The sequence below is a fragment of the Salarias fasciatus genome, chromosome 12 (genome assembly GCF_902148845.1).
Source record: "Salarias fasciatus chromosome 12, fSalaFa1.1, whole genome shotgun sequence".
Taxonomy (NCBI): Eukaryota; Metazoa; Chordata; class Actinopteri; order Blenniiformes; family Blenniidae; genus Salarias; species Salarias fasciatus.
In genome coordinates, this window is record NC_043756.1 from 23,807,059 (window position 1) to 23,826,535 (window position 19,477).

A 19,477-nucleotide genomic window follows, 5' to 3' on the forward strand; every position below is an offset into this window, starting at 1 on the left:
TCTGCTGTGAAGAAAAGTCTACATTTAGTCAAAAAAATCTCCCAGCCAAAACATCCAAATGTTCAAAACAAAGTTCATTCTTTCAAATTCTCAGCTGATGTTTTTTGTCTTCATCCTCGTTTGTATGTAATTTGACGCTGGCATCAGTGGACCGGAGCAATAAAAGCAACTTTGAGTAGATCAAACAGTAGAAGTGCCTTTGAGAGTCATTTAGAAGTTGATAATTTAGTTTTTTTCTTCGTTATTTCTGACAGAATGACCGAGCATTAAGTGAAGTGTGTAGCGCGTGTATTTGCGATAAACACACAGACACACTCCAGACGGTCCCGGTGCTTCGGGACGACAGAAATCCTGCAGAACGCCAGGAAAGTTTAGAATAATCGAAGCTGAAGAAGTTTGATGTCCATGTTTTAAAAAAAACACTTTGTTCTGGGGATTGTTAGATATTTAATGTATGGAGATGAATAAAGTTGTTTTTTTTTCTTTATTCTGTGTTTCGTGTCACTTTCATGTTAAAGACAGCGGTTCACAACCTGTGGCCCGCAGTCCCCTGGGTTAATGGAGGAAACACCTGTGCTTGTCTTCACTGAGATAATTTAAATCAAATCGACATCAGGCTCACTTAAGATGATAATATATTGAGTAATATTTGGGAGAAACTTTTTAGCACCATTTAAACTAAACAATTTTTTTTTGTTGTGCTACACTACATTAAAAATACACATTTTGCACAATTTTAACAAAGCACCTCTTAAACTACAGACATGGACAAAATTGTTGGTACCCTTCCTTTAATGAACGAAAAATTCACAATTCAAACAACTTGAATCTGACAAAAGTAGTAATAAATTAAAATTCTATGAAATTTAACCCAATGAAAGTCAGGCATTGCTTTTCAACCATGCTTCAACAGAATTATTAAAAAAAATAAACTCAAACAGGCCTGGACAAAAATGATGGTACCCTGAGAAAAGACTGAAAGTGATGTGACCAATGAGACATGTCAATCCAAGGTGTGTCCACTAATTGGCATCACAGGTGTCTCCAATCTTGTAATCAGTCCGTGGCTCATATAGAGGGCGACAGGTAGTCACATGAAGTGTACTACTTTGTACGAGTGTCCCTACTTTGAAACATGGAGGAGGTTCTGTTATGTTCTGGGGCTGCTTTGCTGCATCTGGCACAGAGTGTCTTGAATCTGTGCAGGGTGCAATGAAATCTCAAGACTATTGAGGGATTCTAGAGAGAGATGTGCTGCCAGTGTCAGAAAGCTTGGTCTCAGTCACAGGTCATGGGTGTTGCAACAGGAGAATAACCCAAAACAGCTAAAACACCCAATAATGGCTCAGAGGAAAACACTGGACTATTATCAGTGACCTTCTATGAGCCCTTACCTAAATCCTTTTGAACATCTTTTTAAGGAGCTGAAACATGCCGTCTGGAAAAGGCATGCTTCCAACGCTTAAGGATACCATCATTTTTGTCCAGACCAGTTTCATGAGTTTATTTTTTTTAAATAATTATGTTGAAGCATGGTTGAAAAGCAATGCCTGACTTTCATTGGTTAAATTTCACTAGAATTTTTATTTATTACTACTTTTGTCAGATTCAAGTTGTTTCTCTGACCACTGTGATTTTTTTTTTTTTCATTTAAACGAGGGGTACCAACAATTTTGTGCACGTCTGTACGTTTTGCATGATTTTTGCGGGGGAATAAAATCCAAAAGCAATACATTTTGCACTATTTGAAAAACCAAATCCAAAAAAAAAATACGTTTTACACACAAATAACTAAATCCTGCAATTGTCATGGAATAAAACCACACTTTGCAATATTAGAAAAAGAACAAAATTAGTTGCAACTTGCAATATTTTGGAGAATCTACCACTTTCCACACAATTCAACAGACTTGAAACAGACTGAGGAGACAAACATGTTTTAATGAGCGGATTAGGAAGAGGAAAAGAAAAGTGAAGCAGAAGATAATCCAGAACAAAACGAGGATGGAGAAACATTTGTCATTGGCAGGTTTCTGTTAAAGTGCAACTTCTGGCTGAGTCAGTTCTTAAAGAAAGCATCCCAGCGCTGAACTGGCTTCAGTGTCTTCAGATGTAAAAACCACCTGATTTATTTCACTAAACTTTACAGTCAAGAACTTTCAGTTAAAATCAAAACAAACTGTTAATAATCATAAAATAAAAAAAAAACACTCAAACAGATTTTTTTTCCACTTCATACAAACAAAGACTCAGTCTTTCCATTTAAATCAACACAAACACACACAGATTGAACAGAAATATAGTGCAATTGATCGTTTTATGGCCATATCTGCCCCAAGTCTAAATAAAGGTAAATAAACGGCAACACCCAGCAGGACATTTTGTATTTTAACACGAGATCAGTTCCTCAACATCTCCTTTACTGAATGTAGAGATTTCGCCTCTTTTTTTCTGAACCTCCAGATCCAGAAACTAATAATTTGCTGCATTCTTTGATTTTTTGAAATGGTCATGACCTTTAAGATCAGGGGTGTCAAACATACGGCTCGGGGACCAAAGCTAGGCCGCTAGACTGTTGAATCCCAATACAAATTCAGAGAAATTCTGATTTTTAAGAGTAACTGATGGATGCAGCTGATCCAGTAAGAATTTAGTCAAGAACTGTAAAGTCTCGCGCAGGACTGGTGCCGTTTCACACCGCGTTTGGATCCAGAGTCCAAATGGAAATAACTAACTGGATACCTGGATACACTTCAAACAGTATCCTAAAGTAGAAAAAACAGCGTCTGGCATCACAGACGAGGATCCCCCTCAGAAAATCTTATTCTACCTTCAGTTCAGGAAGATACTTTGAACCTCTGAGAAATGACAGCATCGTCCCAAAACCTCAGAAAACAGTTTTCCTCCTTGGGCACTTAAACCAGAAGGCAGTAAAACAAATGTGTCAAAGACTTGATTTGACTTTCATAGCAGCGCAAACTCAATGTAAAAAAAAAAACAAAAGTCTTTCTCTCCATGCTAATTAAACTAGCTTTATCATTCTTCCAATGATTCTCTCATTTTCTATCCTTTTTTTTCAGTGTTTTTATCATTATTATTGTCCTAAAAACCACATTACTAATCACAGAAAAAAATCCATTCTTTTTTTAAATAGATTTCCCTCCGTACCAACAGATGGCAGTAAGCAGACAATTCATTACAAAGCACACGTGAACACACGGAAATAAAGAAGCTCGAGCATTCAAGGATAAGATCAGTGAGAAGCTTGTGGCTTTCATCAGAACTTCCTGTCACTTGCCCAAATAAACCGAAATAATCACAAACTGGAAACTTCCACAATCTTCTCGCCATTGTCTATGATCAAACATATAAAACACTTTCTGATGGACAAACCGTATCTGGCTCTGAACTTGATGATCGCTAACACAGCTAGTAAGCGAGACTAATGTTGCCTTCATGGCAGAGCTAGCCTGGCAAACGGAACAGGTGCCAGCTGGCTAGCTAGTCTTCATGGTGATTCCACGGGTTTGCTGTTTAGAAAGTGAACTGAATGGAGAAGCTTTGGCTAACAGCTCAGTAACTCTCTGGTTCTGAACCTGGACGGAGATTCTCCTCAAACCTGGGTCCTCCTCTGAACTGAGCTCACTTCATCTTGAGATTTTAACCAACTGACACGATGAAAAGAGGACAGACCACTTCCTGTATTCTTGCTACTTTAAATTCCAACAGACTCTTGACTTCTACCAGTAACTCTCAGAGATCCGATCTCTCGGCTGTCTTCATTTTCCGCTCCGACGCCCCCTCAGGCGAGCTAGGTCACCACGGCGTTTTAAACGGCACCCTGGTCTCGTCGGGCTCCTCTTCCACCGCCGTCCTCAGATTGGACCTGTCGGGACAGAAGATGAGGCGCAGCAGCGCCAGCCCGACGCGCACCAGGAGCCGCAGGACCAGAAAGGCGAACGGCACGGTGATCTCCATCAGGTGGAAGATGGGAGCGCTAAATCTGCTCAGGATGCAGGTGAGGAAGAACGTCCCCAGAGCCACGCAGGGGTACAGAGCTAGCTTAGCCAGCATGAACTCGTGCTCTCGCCCGCCATATCGCACGTACGGGTGCAGAGTCTCCCGCTCGTTGTAGAGCGCCACCACCCAAATGGCCAGCTGGAACATGCCGGCGAAGAAGATGATGACGCAGCTGATCTGAATGGCCTCCAGCTCGTTGAGGGAGTCGCGCGGGAACTCGTGCGTCAGCTGGTAGGCCAGAGGCAGACCGCCCACGAACGCCAGCGAGAAGGTGTTCAGGAGGCCCATGAGGCGCGTCGCCTTGGTGACGTGGAGGAAGAGCGAGTGGTGGACGAACCACAGGAGGCCGACGGTGGCGAAGGAACCGAAGTACGCCAGGTACTCTGGACCGTAGACCTGCAGCGCCGCAGTCAGGCTGCCGCCAAACTTCTGCTGGACGTCCGTGGGGTTGGGGACGTTGTCCTCGCTGTGAACAGACGGACGCAGAGACGTGACAGCTGAGGATGATTCATTCAAGTTAGTGCTGAACAATTACAGGTCAGATTTCACTTGTTTTGTACTTTGATCTCTTTGGACACGTTAACCTGTTGCTGGCTATAAAACAATAACATGAGTTGAATAAAACTGTTTTGCTTCCTCCTGTCTTTGACCCCGCATGTCTGTAAATTACAATCAGATCTGGGAACCAATGTGAATAGTGGCAGGTTGAAATAAACACAGATCATATTTAGTTCAATTAAAAGATGATTTTGTTCTTTCTGTACACAGTTCATGTTGGAAGGAAGGAGGTGAAACACACCATATGTCCAGGATGAGGAGCGTGGCGACGATGGCGTAGACGCCGTCGCTGAAAGCCTCCACTCGCTCTTTGCTGAGGGGTTCATTCGGCAGGTAGGTGTAAAACATCATGGTGTCTGGACTCTCCGCCACTGGACCTGAAACAAACAACAGGCGGCGGTGGTTTTTAAAAAGGTGGCGTGACGAGCAGGTTTTTACTGATCTGATCCATCAACTACTCACCGATGGCTTTGCTGCGACACCACTTCAACACTGCGAGATGTAGGGCAGGAAGATGACAATGGCAAGAGCACGTAGGACTGTGGAGACATTCAGAGAATAAGTCAATATCAGTCAAAATCGGTAATACCAGTTTGTCCACTAGGTGGTGTTGGCTGAGTCGCTGTAACATTGAAATGCTACCAACCAGCTGGAAGAAGATGAAGGAAAAGATGCTGGCGAAGAAGCACATGATGGGACTCTCATGATGACTTTGAGGATGTGGTGTTTGTAGACCTTCTGGTTCTCAGAGATCTGGATCTGGTGGTTCAGCAGGAAGGGGCGGCTGAAGGCGTACAGCACGATCACCGACTGAAAGAAACACGGCCAGACACAACGGACACAAGCTTCCAATGCAATTCACGTCCTGATGCTACAATGTGTGATCCGTCAGGAGGGGGCGGAGTCAAAGGGCCTCACCTGAATGATGCCGAGAACCATCACACACCCACAGAACAGCAGCATCCCCAGGATGTGATCAGGGAAGGTGGCCATTAAAGAGAACTGCAGAGAAGAGGCACCGTCAGTGCCACTAACGGCGATAAAAGAGAGACTGACCGCCAGCTGCGACTCACCGTGTACGGGAGGAAGGTTATCAGCATCATGCAGGCCTGAAACAGAACCCCCAAGCACAAGCTCATGTCTGAAGGAACCAGGAGGACGAGTCAAAGACGCAGAGATCAGACCGATTCGGCTCTTACCAGGTTAAGCAGGGCGAGGCAGTCATCAATGCGCACAATGATCTGAAACAACCTGGAAAAGTAAACGAGCAGAATGAGAAGCCAAACTTCTGCCGCGTGAGCGACTTCCAGTCACATCCTGTATTCACTGATGTGAGCAGCCCAGGCGACAGACACAATGAGGAACGTCATCAAGTAAACGGCGATCTGGCTGTCAGCAGGACCTGGACGCTCTCTCTCAGCTCCTGCACAAAAACAACAGTTTGAGTTAAAGTTGTGGTGAAAACAGCAGTAAAATGAGCCTCAAACTGAACAACATGACACGAACAGACTCATGGTGATCACTGTTTAAACGGCGTGCTGCAGGAATGACGACCACCTGGAAACAAGTTTTTTGCCTTGTAAACATCAGTCTTTTATTTCACAAATGTTCCACATAACCACTGTCAAGTAAGGCTTTTTTTCCCTTCTGTTTTTTATGCTGCAATAATACAAAATGCTGGATAGCATTAGTTGATCAACACAAAACTGAAACTAAATCTTTCTGGTGTTAATCTGACAACCTGTAGGAAAGAGCCACTGATGCTCACTTCCAGGTCTCTCATCCCTGCAGCACATCCTCATCTTTACACCTCAAATCCATTTCATTCCAGTCTGTTTCAAGCCGAACAGAAGCAACAGCCCACGTCCGACTGTAACCTCATGTCTTCCACTTTGGTGTGAGCAACAGGTAGAATCTGAGAAGAAATGAAAACAAAGATCAGTCCAGGTGTGGCTTCGCTGTGTGGGACTGAGGTGAAAAACTATAACAATAAACTAATCACCACTGTGAGCGTTTTATATTATTTCCATCCATATGACGATTAATGCAACTCTAATTTTTGAATGGTACACATGATGGTGGAGTGTGGTACAGTGTTGCTTTCTCATTGCGAACCCCCAGCCCCCGATCAGTCAGACAGACTTCCGGCTCTCACCATGACGGTGGCGATGATGGAGATGAGAGCGTCGCTGTAGGCCAGCAGTCTGTGGGAGGACTGGGTGCTGCTGGCTCCCTCCCGGTCGGACGGACTGTCCAGGAAGGAGGAGGACGCGGCCTGGCCCGCGGGCCCCGCTCTCCATATCCTCCTCGACGTGGTGCTCGATAATGTCTCCGTCGTCGTCTTGGCTCATGGCGGAGGCGGGGAGCAGGGCGCGGAGCCTGCGGGGTGGACGGAGGAGGCTCCAGAGGCGGCGGACACACAGCTGACAGGAGGCGGGCAGACCGGAAGTAAACACGCGCCTGCTTCCTGCGCTCCGGCGCGGCGCAGATCGTCTCTCGGGGAGGGAGAGTCACTCCGAGGAGGAAACGCCGACTCAAAGCTGATGTGAAGTTCCGCTCCTTTAGAAGAGTCGAATCCAGAGGAGCGTGGGTCTCAGTACAGAGGGGCGGAGCATTCTCGACGTGCCCCTATGATGGTAATTTTATCATTCCAACAATACCTCATGCTACCGTCAAACACACACTAAGCTCCTTTTATTGAAGCCAAGCAAATATATGCCTCAGAAAACAGAATAAAGTCAAAACCAGTTCACAAAACTGTTCAGAAGAACAAATACACATACGCAGACACACACACACACACACACACACACACACACACACACCCCACACACACACACACACACACACACACCCACACACACACACAAACACACAACAATGCAGGCCTGACAGGTTCATTCTCAGAGCGTCCGCTGTCCATGGTGCTGAAACTGAGCTGACTGGCTCAGTTCAAGGGCTGGCTGGCTGAATCTGTACCATCTTTGATACAGGTAAATATAAAATGAACACAGCTGGTCTAAAATTACACAGTCTATTCAGGATAGATATAGACACAGCTATCTCTATATCTTTTGAATTCACGTATATTAGAAAAAATAGACTCGGCGGTCCCTTATAGTCTGAGAGCAACACAATTCACATTCAAATAGCCAGGTGTTTAAGACCACAGCATTCTGATAAAGATAATATTTTTGAAGGTTTCACTGACTACCAATGGCTCCGATGTTAGGTTTGGGTTTGTACCGCTAGCGGCTAGCATAGCGTTTAGCATACTGTTTAACTTCCCTCCAGAGAGTTCAGATGAAGTGCAAAAGAAAAAACTCGTTCATGCCGCACAGCCAATCAGCGCTGGCTTACAGCTCTGATGCATTCATGGACAGTCGTAAAGTAAGAATTGGCAAATTGGAACACAGTATATGCATATACCTTCTCGCACACACTGCACCTTTTATTACAATAATTTATTTACGATTAAACACATCACATCACATGAAACGGGGCCCTATGCCCTTGTGGGCCTGGGCGGACCGCCCCCTTGCCCCACTCTGGCTCCACTACAGGTCGAATCTAATGGCTCGGATAAAGACTCAGTTCTTTCTGTTTAAATAATTACCAAAAATAATGCTAAATCGTGTTTTCATGAAATTCGATTGAAACTGAAAGAGTGTCTTCCAAAAAAACAGAAACCCATCTCCACCCATCAGATGGAAGCAAATGTCTTCCATGTTACAATAATTTAGGTGAGTTAGACTCACATAAGAGTCTAGACTTTAGACTTTAGACTTAGATTTAAAGCATTAAAAAACTGACATGGGTTTATCCTCCGTTAATGTACCTCGTAAGTACTCAAAAAAGGTCAGGTCCCAAAATGATGAAATATTATTCCTTTATCCTTTCTGGATGGGATGGAAGCCACAATTTTTGGCAAAATAGAGAAAAATTTCATAATATTGATTTTTTTTTTTAATTTGAGGATGAAAATAAATGGTTACCTTGCAATATGTGTTTTGTATTACTGAGATACCCTGTGTGTGTGTGTGGCTGAACATAGAAACACAAAGAAAATAGATCACTTAATTTTGCACTTTTTCTTTATTTTTCTTTTTGCTCTTAACAAATCCCCCCACAACAGTTCATTATTCAGCTCTAGGTGGAAACAGCTGGTGAAATACTGCTGTCAAACAATTCCATAGGGAAGAATAACTTTGCAGAGGTGGGACAGTTCACATGAGACAAAATTGTAATTGACCTTAAAAGGAGTGTTGCTGCCTATCTTCTTTAAATGCAATCTGCTATAGCAAGCACAAAATGCATCCTATTCCATCGTGGTGCGATGTTAATGCTATGATTTAACAAAAAACACAAAATGGCCTGAATCACATGGAAATCAACTGAGAAATACATAACAGTGTTAATGGAGATCACTGGTGGCTACTTGGTGAAGTGATAATTAAATGTTAAATGCACATTAACACACAGCTGACAGCCTACAAATGCTAACAAGAGTAAAAGTACATACAAACAGAATGTTTGGAATAAAAACCATGTGTTCTGGAGTGGACAGTTCAAAGCAATAATAGGTTTTGCTCACTTGAATTCAAAGTGTACAGTCCTGATGTGGCTCTTTCGCAGGATACGGCTGAACATTTCACAGATTTATAAAAAGACAATCATTCTCTTTACCCACGTGTCTGCCTGAGTCCCGTCTCATGTCTATGTAAAAAAATACAAAGCTTTAACTAGGAGATTTGTCAAAACTGTTTCCTCCAAGAAAATACAGGAAAAAAATAAATGTGTCATCTATGAAACATGCCTTAAGTGCAGCTCCGGGTACATTAGATGCGACTTAAGTGCTTTAAATTCAACACAACTTTATATACAGTCATTGCATTGCAAACATTTAGAAACTACAGTAAAGTGTAAGAAAGATGCTTTCAGAAAAGTAATGTTAAGGTTGCACGATCTGTGTCCTGCAATATTTCTGTGTCCGGCTGAAATGAATTGGCCTTGTTTGTAACTTCCTCCTCGATATTTGTACAAAAACTTTCATCCTGTCCTGCTACTTTACTGTGTGTGTGTGTGGCTTGTGAAAGCACTGTCAGAGGTAATACTTGTGAGAGTGCAAGTGTAGAAAGTGGTGGGGAGGTGGGGGCTAATTCAAGCAGTGTTTTGTTGCTGTGCTTCTGCTCCTGTTGGAATGCCCACGGCCCACAGCCTATAGAATAAACGTAGCTGTGAGTTCCTACTTCACATTCTCAATGGCACAGAGCATGACGGCCATTTCAACAGTGTCAAATCAGACCACTGTTGCCCTTTTTTCCTGGTTAAATTCAGAGGCATTCTAAACCGCAAGCCATACTGTACATGGACACTATTTGACAATCAAATGCACAGGTAGACGTGGACACACTCGAACACATTGCTCAACAACCCAATTGTGTCAGATCACAGCAAAGGTATACGTTCAATGTCATCTGTGTTAGCTGAATGCAGAGTGGTGATTTGACTGTAATCGTCATTACATTAAGTTCTGGGGGTTAATGCAGCCTTTTCCAATCTCAACTTCGACTGAGCAGTGGGTCGGGAATACAAACACATTGGACAGGTTGGCAGTAAATGTAGCACGAGAAGAAATGTCATGAACACATGATTATGTACAGTATCGCAAATTTACAACAGCACTACCCATTGAAATCTGGCGCTGACACCAGATTAGGTAGTGCTATAATCACAGCATCCTTAACTGTTTAAACTCTGCTGCGCCGCTTGGACTTGTGAACTGGCGTTCCTTCAGTACTTCTCCTTTTACGGAGCTGTCTCTCTGTGATGTTGCGGAGGACTCATTTCATCAGACGAAGAATCTTCCACCTTTTCCACTTCAGTATTGTGAGGTTTGGATTTAGACCGAGGTGTGATCGTTACTGAAGGAATGGACCTTCCTCTTAGAATTCTTTTTGTAATTACAACAGGCTCAATTTCATTCTCTGATGAATCTTGGTTTGCATTTGCTGTTTTAACCTCTTCATCTGATCCAACGTTAAAATAAGGATGTCGCCTTGTTTTACAGGATCCTGAACTGAGTTGTCATTGTCCAAGTTTTGATCGTGATTGCTTTTCTCTGGTTCTGCTGCCTCTTCATCAACAGATTGGTCATCCAATTCTTTAGCATCCTTTTCATCTCTTCATGGACAGGTTCAGTTATTCTTTCCACTACAAGACTGCCTTCTGCCCCTTCGGAAGACTTCACAGTTTGTCTTCTTCACTCTCTTGTTGCCCTTCTGTTGAATCTGATGATTCTTCAACCTGCGAACCTGCCGTATGTTCAGCCACCTCCTGTTCGGAAGCTGAGATTCTCTAAGTTCTGCAGGTCCTCAGAGTCAATGAATGCTGTCTTGTGTTTCCCAGGTCCTGAGGTTTCCTCTTCCAGTGATATACTCTCAACTACTTCTTGGTCTTTCTGTCTTCTGGATTTTCGCAATGACTTAGGACTTGAAGTTTGTTTTGCCTCTCAGGGCTCTTGTCACGGTAATGCTTCCTGTTCTTCAGCAACTTTCTCTGAGATTCTGGTTGCATCAGCCAGCTCTGATTCTTCTCCTGGAACATTTCTCTGTCTCAGTTTCCATACTCTCTTGTTCTTCTTTCTCACTCTCTTCACCAGGAGCTGTGTCGTCTCTGTTTTCCTCCTCTGGCTGATGGGTGCAGGATCTTTGGATTTACGTGTCAGTGTGGCAGAAGTAGCTTTTCTTCGACTTCTCCGAGTTCTTCGAACTACCACTGTTTCATCTTGTGCTTCATCTTCTGCATTTCAGTTGGCTTTTCTCACTGCGACCCGTACCTCATCTGTACTGGGTACGTCTTCAGCAGTCCCACCAGCAGGGCCTTTTCTGGAACTTCCACGCATGACTCTAGAATAGCTGTGGCAGCTGCCCGAAGATACTTTGTGGGAAACTACAGCCACAGTTAGTTCTGGTCTGAACCTGTGGTTCTGTATTGTCCTCTTTCAGGTCTGTAGTCACAGTTTCATTTGTGTCTTCAACTTTCTCTTCACTGATTTCTGTTGGTTTTTCCAGGGCTGCTTTCACTTCCTCTCTTGAGTCTCTTGAGTGCAGTAGACTTTGTCTTCTATGGTCTGGGCTGATGTTGGGTGTGGTCTTTTCTGGTTTTAATTGCTGGTGTAGCTGGTGCAGACTTTGTCCCATCCTTAGATTTTAGGTTGTACCACTGGAACATCATCTGCATTTGTTCTTCAGTAGCCCCTCTTTTTTGTTTATCAATGTCTTTTACAATGGGAGCGTTTTTTTGCCTTGGATCTCTTCAGCAACTTCCCTTGGTGGTATATCACCCTGGCCCCTCTGAAGTAACAGATTGCCCTTCTTCTTCTTGACCTGTCACTGAAATTACTGACACAGCCTTGACATCTCCATTTCAATGTCTGTTTTAGCACTGTCTTCATTTCATTTTTTGTCATCAGTGTTTTGTGCTGCTTCGTGTCCTCTGCTTCAGTATTTCATCTGGAGTGTTTTCTTCTCACTCCTTCTTCTGGCTGAGTTGTTTACTATTCTCTTTGATTTACGTCTGGGTGTGGCAGAAGTTTTTCTTCTTTTCCTCAGAGTTCTTGTAACTACGGTTGTTCTTCTTCACTCTGCTCTTCAGCAGCTCTTCTTGCATCTCATTAGTAGCATTCCTCTTCAGGAACGTCTCCCAAATCGTATCGTTGTGTCTTAACATCTCAATGGCAGAAATGTGTTCTTGCTCTTCTGTAATGACCTCTGAAACAGCAGATTTTTCTTCTCGACTGCTTTTCTTGCTCTGTGAGAGAAACATCTGTCACCTCTGGTACTTCTTCTGTCTCAACTCGTGGGTCCCTGTCATCCTCTTTTGGATCAGTAGGTATTTCCTCCTCATTTTTCTACAACCGTTTTGTCACTGGTTTCTTGTTCTACAGATTCTTCAGGTGTTTTGGTATCCTCTGCTTGTGTCTCTTCAGTCGGAGTGATTACTTGTTTGTTCTCCTCCTCTGGCTGATGTCGTGTAGAGCCTCTGGTGGACTTACGTCTGGGGGCGGTAGGAACAGATTTTCTTCCCTTCCTCAGAGTTCTTGTGACGACCAAAGGCTTGTCTTCTGCTGCACTTTGTTCACCAGCAGCTTCTTTCTGATCTGCTTCAATAATTGTCAGCTGTTCCTCTTCCTCTGGTTTTTGCACTGTGAGGGAAACCTCTGTCACCTCTTCTACTTGTTCTGTTTCAACATCTGGCTCTCTATTGTCTTCTTTTTGTGCAGACAACATTTCTTCCTCATTCTTCTCTTCAACAGATTTGTCACTGGTTTCTTGTTGTTCAGACTCTTCAGGGGCCACTTTGGTTTCCTCTGCTTCAGTATTTTCATCTGGAGTGCTTTCTTCTTCACTCTCTTCCTCTGGCTGAGGTTGTTTGCTGATCCTCTTAGATTTACGTCTGGGTGTGGCAGAAGTTTTTCTTCTTTTCCTCAGAGTTCTTGTAACCACGGGTTGCTCTTTCTCATTCTGCTCTTCAGCAGCCTCTTCTTGCATCTCATTAGTAGCACTTTCCTCTTCAGGAACGTCTCCCAAATCAGTATTTGTTGTGTCTTCAACACTCTCACTGGCAGAAGTGTGTTCTTGCTGTTCTGCAATGATCTCTGAATCAGCAGATTTTTCTTCCTCCACTGGCTTTTCTTGCTCTGTGAGAGAAACATCTGTCACCTCTGGTACTTCTTCCGTCTCAACTTGTGGGTCTCTGTCATCCTCTTTTGGATCAGTAGGTATTTCCTCCTCATTCTTATCTACAACCGTTTTGTCACTGGTTGCTTGTTCTACAGATTCTTCAGGTGTTTTGGTATCCTCTGCTTGTGTCTCTTCAGTAGGAGTGATTTCTTGTTTGTTCTCCTCCTCTGGCTGATGTCGTGTGGAGCCTCTGGTGGACTTACGTCTGGGGGCGGTAGGAACAGATTTTTTCCCTTCCTCAGAGTTCTTGTGACGACCAAAGGCTTGTCTTCTGCTGCACTTTGTTCACCAGCAGCTTCTTTCTGATCCGCTTCAATAATTGCCAGCTGTTCCTCTTCCTCTGGTTTTTGCACTGTGAGGGAAACCTCTGTCACCTCTTCTACTTGTTCTGTTTCAACATCTGGCTCTCTATTGTCTTCTTTTTGTGCAGACAACATTTCTTCCTCATTCTTCTCTTCAACAGATTTGTCACTGTTTTCTTGTTGTTCAGACTCTTCAGGAGCCTTTGGTTTCCTCTGCTTCAGTATTTTCATCTGGAGTGCTTTCTTCTTCACTGCCTTCCTCTGGCTGAGGTTGTTTGCTGATCCTCTTAGATTTACGTCTAGATTTGGCAGAGGTTTTCCCTCTCTTCCTCAGAGTTCTTCTTATCACAACAGGTTCTTCTTCTTCAATTTGATCACAGCAGCTTCATTTTCTAGCTCATTTGTTGTTTTTTCTTCCACAACAGGAACTTCTCCAACATCTGCACTATTGGTATCTTCAACATTCTTGCTGAGAGAGTGTTTTCTGGCTCCTCTGCACATGGTTGTAAAACAGCAGTTTCTTTCTCTCATCTCCCTTTTGCTCTGGGAGGGAAATATCTACCATAGCATTTCTTCCTGATCTGCCTGTTCGGTGTTTCCTGTATCTTGTATTGTGGTGGTATCTTGTGCTTTTAATCCAACTTGCTCCTCATCAACTGCCAGCTTTTCAAGTCAGTCACTTCTGTCTCCATGGACACATCAGCACTGGACTTTTCTTCAACTGACTTTCCTGGTTCAGTTGTTTCTTCTCTCTGTTCCTGTTCTGCAGTTTCTGTTTCAATAGCAACCCTACTGGAATCTACAGTTTGCTTGACAACTCAGGCTGACTTTTTTTCATGTCCACTAACACAACACAAAGTCCTTGAAGGTAAGGTTGCTGGGATGCCACATCGTTACTTTGTTGCGCTTCAGAAGGTGAAGAAAGTACAACCTCATCACTCGGTGAAAGAATGTCATTTTCTGAGGAGAATCTTGTCCCAAATCAGTTTTCGTTGTGTCTTCAACACTCTGACTGACAGAAATGTGTTCTTGCTCTTCAGTCATGATCTCTGAAACAGCAGATTTTTCTTCTTCGACGGCCTTTTCTTGCTCTGAGAGAGAAAATCTGTCACCTCTGGTACTTGTTCTGTCTCAACTTGTAGCTCTCTCATCTTCTTTTTGAGCAGCAGGTGTTTCTTCTTCATTCTTGTCTTCAACGTTTTGTCACTGGTTTCTTGTTGTTCAGACTCTTCAGGTGCTGCTTTAGTTTCCTCTGCTTCAGTATTTTCATCTGGAGTGCTTTCTTCTTCACTCTCTTCCTCTGGCTGATGTTGTTTGCTGATCCTCTTTGATTTACGTCTGGGTGTGGCAGAAGTTTTTCTTCTCTTCCTCAGAGTTCTTGTAACCTCTTTTTCAATCTGCTCTTCAGTAGCCTCTTCTTGCATCTCATTAGTAGCACTTTCCTCTTCAGGAACGTCTCCCAATCAGTATTTGTTGTGTCTTCAACACTCTCACTGGCAGAAATGTGTTCTTGCTGTTCTGCAATGATCTCTAAATCAGCAGATTTTTCTTCCTCCACTGGCTTTTTTGCTCTGTGAGAGAAACATCTGTCACCTCTGGTACTTGTTCGGTCTCAACTTGTAGGTCCCTGTCATCCTCTTTGGATCAGTAGGTATTTCCTCCTTATTCTTGTTCTTGTCTTCATCGGTTTTGTCACTGGTTTCTTGTTGTTCAGATTCTTCAGGGGCCACTTTGGTTTCCTCTGCTTCAGTATTTTCATCTGGAGTGTTTTCTTCTTCACTCTCTTCCTCTGGCTGAGGTTGTTTGCTGATCCTCTTAGATTTACGTCTGGGTGTGGCAGAAGTTTTCTTTCTCTTCCTCAGAGTTCTTGTAACCACGGGTTGCTCTGTTTCAATCTGCTCTTCAGCAGCCTCTTCTTGCGTCTCATTAGTAGCACTTCCCTCTTCAGGAACGTCTCCCAAATCAGTATTTGTTGTGTCTTCAACACTCTCACTGGCAGAAGTGTGTTCTTGCTGTTCTGTAATGATCTCTGAATCAGCAGATTTTTCTTCCTCCACCGCCTTTTCTTGCTCTGTGAGAAACATCTGTCACCTCTGGTACTTCTTCCGTCTCAACTTGTGGGTCTCTGTCATCCTCTTTTGGATCAGTAGGTATTTCCTCCTCATTCTTATCTACAACCGTTTCATCACTGGTTTCTTGTTCTGCAGATTCTTCACGTGTTTTGGTATCCTCTGCTTGTGTCTCTTCAGTCGGAGTTATTTCTTTTTTGTTCTCCTCCTCTGGCTGATGTCGTGTAGAGCCTCTGGTGGACTTACGTCTGGGGGCGGTAGGAACAGATTTTCTTCCCTTCCTCAGAGTTCTTGTGACGACCAAAGGCTTGTCTTCTGCTGCACTTTGTTCACCAGCAGCTTCTTTCTGATCCGCTTCAATAATTGCCAGCTGTTCCTCTTCCTCTGGTTTTTGCACTGTGAGGGAAACCTCTGTCACCTCTTCTACTTGTTCTGTTTCAACATCTGGCTCTCTGTTGTCTTCTTTTTGTGCAGACAACATTTCTTCCTCATTCTTCTCTTCAACAGATTTGTCACTGGTTTTTTCTTGTTCAGACTCTTCAGGCCACTTTGGTTTCCTCTGCTTCAGTATTTTCATCTGGAGTGCTTTCTTCTTCACTGCCTTCCTCTGGCTGAGGTTGTTTGCTGATCCTCTTCGATGTACGTCTAGATTTGGCAGAGGTTTTCCCTCTCTTCCTCAGAGTTCTTCTTATCACAACAGGTTCTTCTTCTTCAATTTGATCACTAGCAGCTTCATTTCTAGCTCATTTGTTGTTTTTTTCCACAACAGGAACTTCTCCAACATCTGCACTATTGGTATCTTCAACATTCTTGCTGAGAGAGGTGTTTTTTGGCTCCTCTGCACATGGTTGTAAAACAGCAGTTTCTTTCTCTCCATCTCCCTTTCGCTCTGGGAGGGAAATATCTACCATAGCATTGTCTTCCTGATCTGCCTGTTCAGTGTTTCCTGTATCTTGTATTGTGGTAGTATCTTGTGCTTTTAATCCAACTTGCTCCTCATCAACTGCCAGCCTTTCAAGCTCAGTCACTTCTGTCTCCATGGACACATCAGCACTGGACTTTTCTTCAACTGATTTTCCTGGTCCAGTTGTTTCTTCTCTCTGTTCCTGTTCTGCAGTTTCTGTTTCAATAGCAACCCTACTGGAATCTACAGTTTGCTTGACAACTTCAGGCTGACTTTTTTTCAAGTCCACTAACACAACACAAAGTCCTTGAAGGTAAGGTTGCTGGGATGCCACATCGTTACTTTGTTGCGCTTCAGAAGGTGAAGAAAGTACAACCTCATCACTCGGTGAAAGAATGTCATTTTCCTGAGGAGAATCTTGTCCCAAATCAGTTTTCGTTGTGTCTTCAACACTCTCACTGACAGAAATGTGTTCTTGCTCTTCAGTCATGATCTCTGAAACAGCAGATTTTTCTTCTTCGACGGCCTTTTCTTGCTCTGAGAGAGAAACATCTGTCACCTCTGGTACTTGATCGGTCTCAACTTGTAGCTCTCCATCATCTTCTTTTGAGCACAGGTGTTTCCTCCTTATTCTTGTTCTTGTCTTCATCGGTTTTGTCACTGGTTTCTTGTTGTTCAGACTCTTCAGGTGCTGCTTTAGTTTCTCTGCTTCAGTATTTTCTCTGGAGTGCTTTCTTCTTCACTCTCTTCCTCTGGCTGAGGTTGTTTGCTGATCCTCTTTGATTTCCGTCTGGGTGTGGCAGAAGTTTTTCTTCTCTTCCTCAGAGTTCTTGTAACCACGGGTTGCTCTTTTTCAATCTGCTCTTCAGCAGCCTCTTCTTGCGTCTCATTAGTACACTTTCCTCTTCAGGAACGTCTCCTAAATCAGTATTTGTTGTGTCTTCAACACTCTCACTGGCAGAAATGTGTTCTTGCTGTTCTGCAATGATCTCTAATCAGCAGATTTTTCTTCCTCCACTGCCTTTTCTTGCTCTGTGAGAGAAACATCTGTCACCTCTGGTACTTCTTCCGTCTCAACTTGTGGGTCTCTGTCAACCTCTTTTGGATCAGTAGGTATTTCCTCCTCATTCTTATCTACAACCGTTTTGTCACTGGTTTCTTGTTCTACAGATTCTTCAGGTGTTTTGGTATCCTCTGCTTGTGCTCTTCAGTCGGAGTGATTTCTTGTTTGTTCTCCTCCTCTGGCTGATGTCGTGTGGAGCCTCTGGTGGACTTACGTCTGGGGGCGGTAGGAACAGATTTTCTTCCCTTCCTCAGAGTTCTTGTGACGACCAAAGGCTCGTCTTCTGCTGCACTTTGTTCACCAGCAGCTTCTTTCTGATCCGCTTCAATAATTGCCAGCTGTTCCTCTTCCTCTGGTTTTTGCACTGTGAGGGAAACCTCTGTCACCTCTTCTACTTGTTCTGTTTCAACATCTGGCTCTCTATTGTCTTCTTTTTGTGCAGACAACATTTCTTCCTCATTCTTCTCTTCAACAGATTTGTCACTGGTTTCTTGTTGCTCAGACTCTTCAGGGCCGCTTTGGTTCCTCTGCTTCAGTATTTTCATCTGGAGTGCTTTCTTCTTCACTCTCTTCCTCTGGCTGAGGTTGTTTGCTGATCCTCTTCGATGTACGTCTAGATTTGGCAGAGGTTTTCCCTCTCTTCCTCAGAGTTCTTCTTATCACAACAGGTTCTTCTTCTTCAATTTGATCACTAGCAGCTTCATTTTCTAGCTCATTTGTTGTTTTTTTCTTCCACAACAGGAACTTCTCCATCTGCACTATTGGTATCTTCAACATTCTTGCTGAGAGAGGTGTTTTCTGGCTCCTCTGCACATGGTTGTAAAACAGCAGTTTCTTTCTCTCCATCTCCCTTTTGCTCTGGGAGGGAAATATCTACCATAGCATTGTCTTCCTGATCTGCCTGTTCGGTGTTTCCTGTATCTTGTATTGTGGTGGTATCTTGTGCTTTTAATCCAACTTGCTCCTCATCAACTGCCAGCTTTTCAAGCTCAGTCACTTCTGTCTCCATGAACACACTGGACTTTTCTTCAACTGACTTTCCTGGTTCAGTTGTTTCTTCTCTCTGTTCCTGTTCTGCAGTTTCTGTTTCAATAGCAACCCTACTGGAATCTACAGTTTGCTTGACAACTTCAGGCTGACTTTTTTTCATGTCCACTAACACAACACAAAGTCCTTGAAGGTAAGGTTGCTGGGATGCCACATCGTTACTTTGTTGCGCTTCAGAAGGTGAAGAAAGTACAACCTCATCACTCGGTGAAAGAATGTCATTTTCCTGAGGAGAATCTTGTCCCAAATCAGTTTTCGTTGTGTCTTCAACACTCTGACTGACAGAAATGTGTTCTTGCTCTTCAGTCATGATCTCTGAAACAGCAGATTTTTCTTCTTCGACGGCCTTTTCTTGCTCTGAGAGAGAAACATCTGTCACCTCTGGTACTTGTTCTGTCTCAACTTGTAGCTCTCTATCACTTCTTTTTGAGCAGCAGGTGTTTCCTCCTTATTCTTGTTCTTGTCTTCATCGGTTTTGTCACTGGTTTCTTGTTGTTCAGACTCTTCAGGTGCTGCTTTAGTTTCCTCTGCTTCAGTATTTTCATCTGGAGTGCTTTCTTCTTCACTCTCTTCCTCTGGCTGAGGTTGTTTGCTGATCCTCTTAGATTTACGTCTGGGTGTGGCAGAAGCTTTTCTTCTCTTCCTCAGAGTTTTGTAACCACAGGTTGCTCTTTTTCACTCTGCCCTTCAGCAGGCTCTTCTTGCATCTCATGTAGCACTTTCCTCTTCAGGAACGTCTCCCAAATCAGTATTTGTTGTGTCTTCAACAC

At 43.5% G+C, this 19,477-nt stretch overlaps 1 protein-coding gene and 1 long non-coding RNA gene across 2 annotated transcripts; both read right to left on the reverse strand.

Annotated features, from left to right (window-relative positions):
- Nucleotides 1-1,921: 1,921 nt before the first annotated feature.
- tmem175 (transmembrane protein 175) lies at nt 1,922-7,035 on the reverse strand. The gene is given in 14 exon segments (XM_030105209.1): nt 1,922-4,486; nt 4,820-4,955; nt 5,041-5,067; nt 5,070-5,117; nt 5,221-5,277; nt 5,280-5,388; nt 5,497-5,580; nt 5,652-5,687; nt 5,778-5,832; nt 5,908-5,965; nt 5,968-6,001; nt 6,443-6,493; nt 6,734-6,863; nt 6,865-7,035. Coding segments are annotated over 14 exon segments (1,560 nt in total). The 5' UTR covers nt 6,930-7,035; the 3' UTR covers nt 1,922-3,816.
- An 8,069-nt stretch (nt 7,036-15,104) lies between these two features.
- LOC115398229 (uncharacterized) lies at nt 15,105-19,340 on the reverse strand. The gene is made up of 2 exons (XR_003932561.1): nt 19,087-19,340; nt 15,105-15,217 (listed from the first exon to the last, which is right to left on the reverse strand). It is a non-coding gene; the product is annotated as an uncharacterized LOC115398229 (long non-coding RNA).
- Nucleotides 19,341-19,477: the final 137 nt, after the last annotated feature.